At 44.8% G+C, this 8,353-nt stretch overlaps 1 protein-coding gene across 2 annotated transcripts in view; it reads left to right on the forward strand.

Annotated features, from left to right (window-relative positions):
- Positions 1-8,067, forward strand: part of KCNJ16 (potassium inwardly-rectifying channel, subfamily J, member 16) — a 69,716-nt gene extending 61,649 nt beyond the window's left edge. For both annotated transcript variants that reach the window (XM_010856082.1, XM_010856081.1), the window contains exon 2: positions 4,879-8,067. In XM_010856082.1, coding sequence (XP_010854384.1) covers positions 4,978-6,240 — 1,263 coding nt within the window. In that variant the 5' untranslated portion in view covers positions 4,879-4,977 and the 3' untranslated portion in view covers positions 6,241-8,067. The remainder of the gene's footprint in view (positions 1-4,878) is intronic.
- The last annotated feature ends 286 nt before the right edge of the window (positions 8,068-8,353 follow it).

Raw genomic sequence — 8,353 nt, forward strand, 5'->3', positions numbered from 1 at the left:
CTCCCGCCCTGACTCCTACGAGCAGATCCTCAAAGACCATGACCTGCATGGACAATTCAGGCCACCCTTTCTAATCTCTACCCTGTCAACTCTCACGTTTCCACTAAAATTTACCCCATCTAATAGTTTTGCCAGGAAAGTAACTTGATTCTGGATGACTTCATGAAAGTCATGTACATGGGAAAGAAAGTGCTTGTTCATCTCAAAGGCCACGGATGTGAATAAGTGAATTTTATCCAAGATATTTTAGACTTTTATTGGTTCTGCCTCTCCATTTATACAGAGATGATTACTGTTGCTATTCATATATTTATATTAAGTAGATGCTAGTGACCAGATCAGATTTTATTCCGAAAGTGACAGAGGATTGTAACGTCTTAGCCACTGTGTTATACCCTCAATGTGCTAAAGAGAAGCTTAGGTCTGAAGAACTATTTACTGAGTATTCTGCTTGGTAAACAACTGAGTTTGAGAGCATATAGCAAAGTGGCAGAAGTGCTTCGAAACTGGTAAGCCTGACTGAGGCGCTTTTGTGCGTTGAGAATAGGGGACAGATACGCAGGCTGCTCCTTCCTTTTGCTGAAAATATTCCCTGTCGTTTCTACGTGCATGCTCCGAAGCTCAGTCGCGTCCAACTCTTTGTGACCCCACGGACTGCAGCCCGCCAGGCTCCTCTCTCCATAGGATTTGCCAGGCAAGAATCCTGGAGTGGGTTGCCATTTCCTCCTCCAGGGGATCTTCTCGACCCAGAGATGGAACCCCATCTCCTGTGCCTTGGCAGGTGGATTCCTTACCACTGTGCCACCTTCTGTAGCCCATGCACTTTATTGGCAAAGGTTTCTCCCTGAATTCACATCAAGATCTGAAAAACCTGGGGCCTAACAGCAGATGTCACTAGTCAGAGCAGACCAAGGAACGCTTTTTAATGTCTTGACTTAGCACAATGAGCAAGGTTGGAGAAAAGTTGTTATCAGGGTTGGATCGCCTCACCCTTCTAACTTTCTTTCTCTCACCTGTGTGTCAGGAGTTCCTCCTAAGTTTCTTTGAAAATTGTGATGAACTTGGATGCTGTTTTCAGGGAGATCCACCCTCCTCACTGTGTGTTGCCTCCTACTCAAGCCACATCTATAAAAGAACTCCACATCAGGACAAAGTCCATGTAACACTGAAGATCCTTTCTTATCTCTCTCATTCATCGCCAGGCAAGATAGTTTGAAACGTTAGGTCTAGCATTTGTTTTTGAACTTTATAGCCCACCATTTTGTAATTGCAGTGCTCAAATTTCCATTTTTATTAAAAAAAAAAAACAACGGAGTTTTGCAGGCAATGAAATAGCCACCGTTAGTTTTAGGAGACCAAGGAATAAAGCATGCAAAAAGAAATACACAGGCAGGAACACTGAGGATAGTTTGCACGCGTGGTTTGTTGCTCAGTCGTGTCCAACTTATTGGGACCCCATAGGTTGTGGTCCCCCGGGCTTCTCTGTTCGGGGGATTTTCCAGGCAAGGGTACTGGAGCGGGCCGCCATTGCCCACTCCACGGTCCTTTCCTGACCCAGGGATCGAACCCGAGTCTCTGTGTCTCCTGCATTGGCAGGTGGATCCTTTACCACTAGCGCACCTGGGAAGCCCTGAAAATACTTTTTCATGATGATGGTGACAAGATGGTTTTGAAAGCATTCAGGTAATTTTAAAGCCCAGTTTTAATTCTGAGGAAAACAAATGTTAACTATAGAAATGTCCAATCAGCAAACCTTATCCTCTGTTCTTTAACCATAAACTATAGAAAAGTGCTCAAGTTAACACAACATATAAAACAGGGGTCTAAACATAAAAAACACCTATGTTGTTTCTAGCCATTTTGACAACAGGACCTTTGTAAACATCTTAGCACATGGGTAGGCTGAGAAATGGTAAACACTAAATTAATCAGTTTGGCTATGATCTAACATTTAGCTTAAAAGAAACTGCCTTTTAGGAAATGCATCATTTACGTGGTGGGGAAATTGAAGGATAGATGAATAAACTGTACACATTTAAGCAGAATCTGAACACTTTTCTCTGGACAAGTTGAAATGAATGATCAGGATAATAAACCACAGTAGAAGACCTGATGGTTTCTGGAATAGAATTCTCACAGCTTTTAACTTGTATCCCTGACATTGTTACATTATGCAGAAATAATTTTTCCACAGATTCACATTTGCTCACTTGTAGCTTGTATTAATTGAAACTTCATTCACCAATTAGTATACTGTGGAAGGTATTTTTTAAAAGGGCTTGTTTATAACAGTCGTTGGCACTACCGAAACTCCGAGTGATGCCAAGTAAATGCCATTTCAAAGAAAAACCTCTCTTTTTCCTTTTGGCAGCAGGAAAGAGCAGAGTGTCTCACAGCAGCTCTTGATTTATGACTCCCACAACGGGTGCAGTTCCCTTGAAGGAACTGGGTTAGAAGGAAGCATGGATGAAGAGAATAGCCCTATCTCTGAATCGGCTTCTTAATTTGCAGTCCTGTGGGCCTCTGATGAGACTGCTGCATTCTCATGCCTCCAAGGATCAGATGAGGGAGTAGAAACTGACAACCTTGAATAGATTCCTGTTTGTAAGATGTCCATCCGAGACACATCAGACAAACCTACAAAGAACCCCGTATCCTGTGGGCAACATTTGTGGAAATAGTTGTTTGTTTTTTTTTAATTTAAATGTATTTTTAATTGGAGGATAATTGCTTTGCAGTATTGTGTTGGTTTCAGCCATATCTCAGCGTGAATCGGCCGTAGGTGCGCACATGACCCTCCTTCCGGAGCCCGCCTCCCACCTCCAGCCCCATCTCACCCTCTAGGTTGTCATAAGCCATGGGGTATTTTACCTTCAACATTTCAGGATGTGTTTGCTCAGCCATGGGCCACATCCTGAAAGTATGTGGCTGTCTCCCCAAAATGCAGTTGAAGAGCTGACCAAAGACATGTGGCTCATCAAGGCAGATCTGAAGGCTGATGGATGAAGCGGCCAGAAGCAGACGGATAGACGGGGAGAACTTGGACGTGCCTCCCAGGACATCTTGGCTGTAGGCAGAGTGTCCGTCCTCACAATGGGCCACCAGACAAAGTGCTTATTGTAAAGTGGGCCTGGTCCCTGGAGAAGAAGAAAAATGATGCCTGTCGACTTGGGGGGTGGGGGTGGATTAACTCATTCCTCCCTTTCATAGTGGGAAGGCACTGGATAAATACTTGGTGATTAATTTCTTTGGTTGGTTTCAAGGTGGAGGTGTCTCAATTGTCTACAATAATATTTATTCCTGTGAAATTTTTTATGCAGTCTAGCAACAAGATCCTCTAGTCCAACGTCTCCCCCTTCCTCCACTCTCCCCTACCTGGCACAGGTAGATGATGCAGAAAACAGGTTCTAGTAACTAGTGAACCATTAGCACTGGGTCCCAGGGACTTGGCATTTTTGGCAGATAAGTAACTAAAGACCATTCAATATTGAATTATTCAAACTTACTTTCAGACTTGAGTGGGAAGATCATTGACCTATATTGAAGATGCTGAAAGCAATAATAACTGTAGGTATCAATATAACTTGATCTTTTAAAGACCGAATGGATTTGGAGGGAGGAAAATGCCTTTGCCCAGGCAGGGCCATGAAAACCTTAGCAACACGGTGAAGAGCTGGGGGAGAGGGCCCAACCGCAGCATGCTCCCTTTAAGAGGGAAGCAAGAGGAGCGGCCTTGGCAAATCTTCGGCTTCTATTCAGAAAGAGAAGAGCTTCCAGTGTCAGAGAAAAAAAGGAAAGAAAGACAGAAGAAGAAGAAGAAAAAAAGGATGGATGTTTTGAAACAAAGGCAGGACCAATTTTATACTTTATGGAAAGCTTACCTGGGAGTGGTTTTAACTCCTCCAGGGTTAAGAAAGTTTTTTTTTTTCCTCTCAAAACTAAAGGAGGAGCTAGGGTAAAGGAGTTGAGTCTGAAATAGCATCCTTGTCAGTTCTGTTCTGGCCTGGGAAGTAGACAAGGAAGAAATACCTCCGTGGAAGAGAGAAGAGGCTGCAGATACAGAAGGCAAGGGGCTGTGTACGCTACAACCCGTACGTAAGTTGCATTGTAACAGTAATGTAGAAACCCCCCTTTTCTTAAGTTAATTTTTACTGGAGCACAGTTGCTTTACGATGTTGTTAGTTCCCACCGTGCAGCAGGATGAATCAGTCACAGGTGTACATGTATCCTCTCCCTCTCGGCTTCCTTCCCCCTCAGGTCACCACCATGCATTAGGTAGAGTTCCCTGTGCTATACGATACGTGATCATTAGTTATCTATTTTATAATATTTTATACACCATATCAATTGCATGTATGTGTCAATCCCAGTCTCCCAATTCCTCCCTGCTCACCACCCTTTGGAACATAGAAACTCTTAATTGCCTCCCTTTTCTAAGGAAAACCATCTGACTTAAACGGAAAGCCTCTAAGAGGGCTAGACAAATACCTGAATTCTATTTTGCCTTTTTACATTATAGATTGTTTTGTTTTCTAAATGTCCTCAGTCCAGAAGAGTCTACAAAATGAAGACTTTTTTTTTTTTTTCTTTTTTTAACGCTGGGTCAGAAGAGGCTGTGAGGCCTCATTTGGGATAATCACAGTGTTTACTGAAGCCTTATGCATATATAAAAATGTTATTTTCTCTAATTGCATATTTTGTTCCCATAATGACTGAGCTGGATTCTAAACTGAAATGAGTGATCAATACTTAATGTTTCTGCCGTTCAGATAAAGTCTGAGCTGTTTCAGACGGCATCAAATTGCTTCGAATTGGGCCAATTGCTCTAAAGACGGGAACTGAAAGCTAAAGAAGCGTGTGGAATTTTCTGTTTTTCAGGTTTGAAGTGAAAAAACCCAAACTCGCAAATAGCCGCGCTCCTAGGACCCTTGCTTCCCCAGCAGTCACCCGGATATACCCCCAAGGGCGCTGGAGAGCATGAGCCACTACTGCAGCAGCTACCCCATCGTGAGCGTGGACCCCAAGTGCCCGGGGTACGCGCCGGAGCATCTTCTGGCCGAGAAGCGCAGAGCGAGGAGGCGTCTGCTGCACAAGGACGGCAGCTGCAACGTGTACTTCAAGCACATTTTCGGGGAGTGGGGCAGCTACGTGGTGGACATCTTCACCACCCTCGTGGACACCAAGTGGCGCCACATGTTTGTAATCTTCTCGCTGTCCTACATCCTCTCCTGGCTGACTTTCGGCTCGGTCTTCTGGCTCATAGCCTTCCACCACGGCGACCTGCAGAACGATGGCCCGGACGCCACGCCTTGCGTGGACAACGTCCACTCCTTCACGGGGGCGTTCCTCTTCTCCCTGGAGACCCAGACCACCATCGGCTACGGCTACCGCTGCGTCACCGAGGAGTGCCCGGTGGCCGTGCTCACGGTCATCCTGCAGTCCATCCTGAGCTGCGTCATCAACACCTTCATCATCGGGGCAGCCCTGGCCAAGATGGCCACGGCCAGGAAGAGGGCGCAGACCATCCGGTTCAGCTACTTCGCGCTGGTGGGCATGAGGGACGGCAAGCTCTGCCTCATGTGGCGCATCGGGGACTTCCGCCCCAACCACGTGGTGGAGGGCACGGTGCGTGCGCAGCTGCTGCGCTACGCGGAGGACGGCGAGGGGCGCATGACCATGGCCTTCAAGGACTTGAGGCTGCTCAATGACCAGATCATCCTCGTCACCCCAGTGACCGTCGTGCACGAGATCGACCGCGACAGCCCCCTCTACGCGCTCGACCGGAAGGCCGTGGCCAGGGATAACTTTGAGATCCTGGTGACGTTCATCTACACCGGGGACTCCACCGGGACGTCCCACCAGTCCCGGAGCTCCTACATCCCCCGGGAAATCCTCTGGGGCCACAGGTTTCACGACGTCTTGGAAGTGAAGAGGAAGTACTACAAAGTGAACTGCCTGCAGTTCGAGGGCAGCATGGAGGTCTACGCCCCCTTCTGCAGCGCCAAGCAGCTCGACTGGAAAGACCAGCAGCTCCACAGCGTGGAAAAGGCCCCGCCTGTGCGAGCATCTGCCCCGCCCGACGCCAAGGTCAGAAGAAGGTCGTTCAGCGCTGTGGCCATTGTCAGCAGCTCGGAAAACCCGGAGGAGACCACCCCCTCTGCCCCCGAAGAATGTAAGGAAGCCCCGTACCAGAAGGCCCTGCTGACTCTAAACAGGATTTCCGTAGAATCCCAGATGTAGTCCTGAATCTTAACTGTGAGGGCTACCTACCACCCAGCGGTTCTTACTCTCTAGCCAATCACCATAAGGCAAGTAGTTATATATAAACAGAGCTTTTGAAGAATGTGACACCTATCTTTGATGGTGATGAAAGATAAATAGAGCAGATTAAGCATGATAAAAGATATCTAAACATTACATTATATACAGTTGTTTAATTTTTTTTTTTTTTTGGCTAGCAACTGTTGTATTAGGGAGGCTATCAAGAAGCCTAATTGATTAAATTTCATCTCTTTTAATTATTCCATACACTTGTGTTATCAGTTGGAAGTTAATATTTCAGTAATAAGGAACAAAGATAGGATACGAGGAAACAATAATAGAGAGTAGAAAGGAAAATAGAATGGATGATAAAATGTTAAACATATCCAAATTGATAGTGTAATGAGCTACCTATAAAGACCTTATGTCTTACAATCAAGATGTGCAAGGAGTGCATTCAGTAACTTGTGATGTTGAGCTGTTTCACTGTGCACTCACCCGACCCGTTTGAGTCACCGTGTTTACCCCTCCCAGGGGCTTGGTATCAGCTGGCAGAGAATGTGTCTGTAAGAAGTAAGGTATCACCAAATTCTGACAGAGCCTACATGCCACTTGCCAGGGAATGATCAAAAAGGGCTACTGCTGCTGCTGCTAAGTCACTTCAGTCGTATCCAACTCTTAGCGACCCCATGGACTGCAGCCCACCAGGCTCCTCCATCCATGGGATTTTCCAGGCAAGAGTACTGGAGCAAAATGGGCTAGAAGTTGCTTTTTCTCTCGTCTGTAAGGCAGAAAAAACGTTGGCATTACTTTTCAGAGAGAAATTTCTCTCTCAAACGCCCTGGGAGATTGACTCCAAGGAGTGGCTGTATGTGGAAGAGCAGAAGTAAGGCAAACAGTTTTGTAAGGCCGGTGATGAGGGGGCTTCTTCCAGCCACCTGCCCCCACCTTCTCTGAGGACAGGAGGAAGGATTGGGATCCTGGAGAGCCATAAACAGTCTCAGACTCTCTGAGAGAAAGCATGTCCCTGTATCTTGAAAGACTGGAGCTCTGGTTACACATGGGATGGGACCTTTTTCATTTTTATTTTTCGGGCAGTTGGGTGGGGCGTTAGGAGGTGGGGAGACTGTTATTTTCGCCTACGAGCAATTATGTATATTTTCTATCTCGGTCACTTTAGAAAACAGAAACAACTTAAACTCTGGATTTTAAGAAACCCTTCCTTGGAACTTGGAACCATCATTTAAATGAAGGATTTTGTGAAATATAATTAAGGTGAATCACCTTAATTTTGAATGCACATTTTGAAGCAGATCAGCTAAGTGCTTCAGAATTGCTTAAATTGTAGGGCAGGAGATAAATGTGTACACTCTATTTCCATGTTAAGAGATGTTAATCATGATTACTTTAAACACAAACCTGATCACCTAGGAATGAAGAGTCACTCTAAGCTTTATCAACTGAAGAATTATCAGCTACCTTCAGAATTATCTGTGTGATTTTTTTCCATTGTTGCTGAGCTGACATTAAGTATATGCCACAGTTCTCTTTTTGTTTATTTTATATAAATATAAATATGAATACACATAGTTTTTGCTTTTTTCTGGAAAATTCTCCCCTCTCACTGTTTAAATTAAAGCTCACAAGTAAATTTTACTGAATCAGAGTACCAGATTACCAATAGAAGTAAAATATATGGGTACATAAGCTGTTTTTCTTTTGTTTGCTTTTCCTCCCTCCCTTCCTTCTCTCTTTTTCCTCCTTCTTTCTTTTGCCTATGAGCAATAAAGTCATTTTATAAATGCACACGTGCAAATCTTTTATTTCTGCTGTTGTATGGATAAGAGATATCTGAAGATCACAGGTTGCAACATTGTCCTGGAGCTTAATGTCAGAGAGAAAAATCATGCAATTTATTTTTCTCATCTTGCTTCAGAAATGCAAAATCCATTTTTTAAACTGCACATGCCCTATCAAGTTGGATTTCAGAGTGGCAATTACTCAGCTAAATTAGAGTACTGCCATCTACCCAGTAGAAAACCACCTCCAGAACAACGAGCAGACTTGTTCCTCTCCCCTTTATAGCTTGCTT

The sequence above is a fragment of the Bison bison genome, unplaced genomic scaffold (genome assembly GCF_000754665.1).
Source record: "Bison bison bison isolate TAMUID 2011002044 unplaced genomic scaffold, Bison_UMD1.0 scf7180017864371, whole genome shotgun sequence".
Classification (NCBI taxonomy): Eukaryota; Metazoa; Chordata; class Mammalia; order Artiodactyla; family Bovidae; genus Bison; species Bison bison.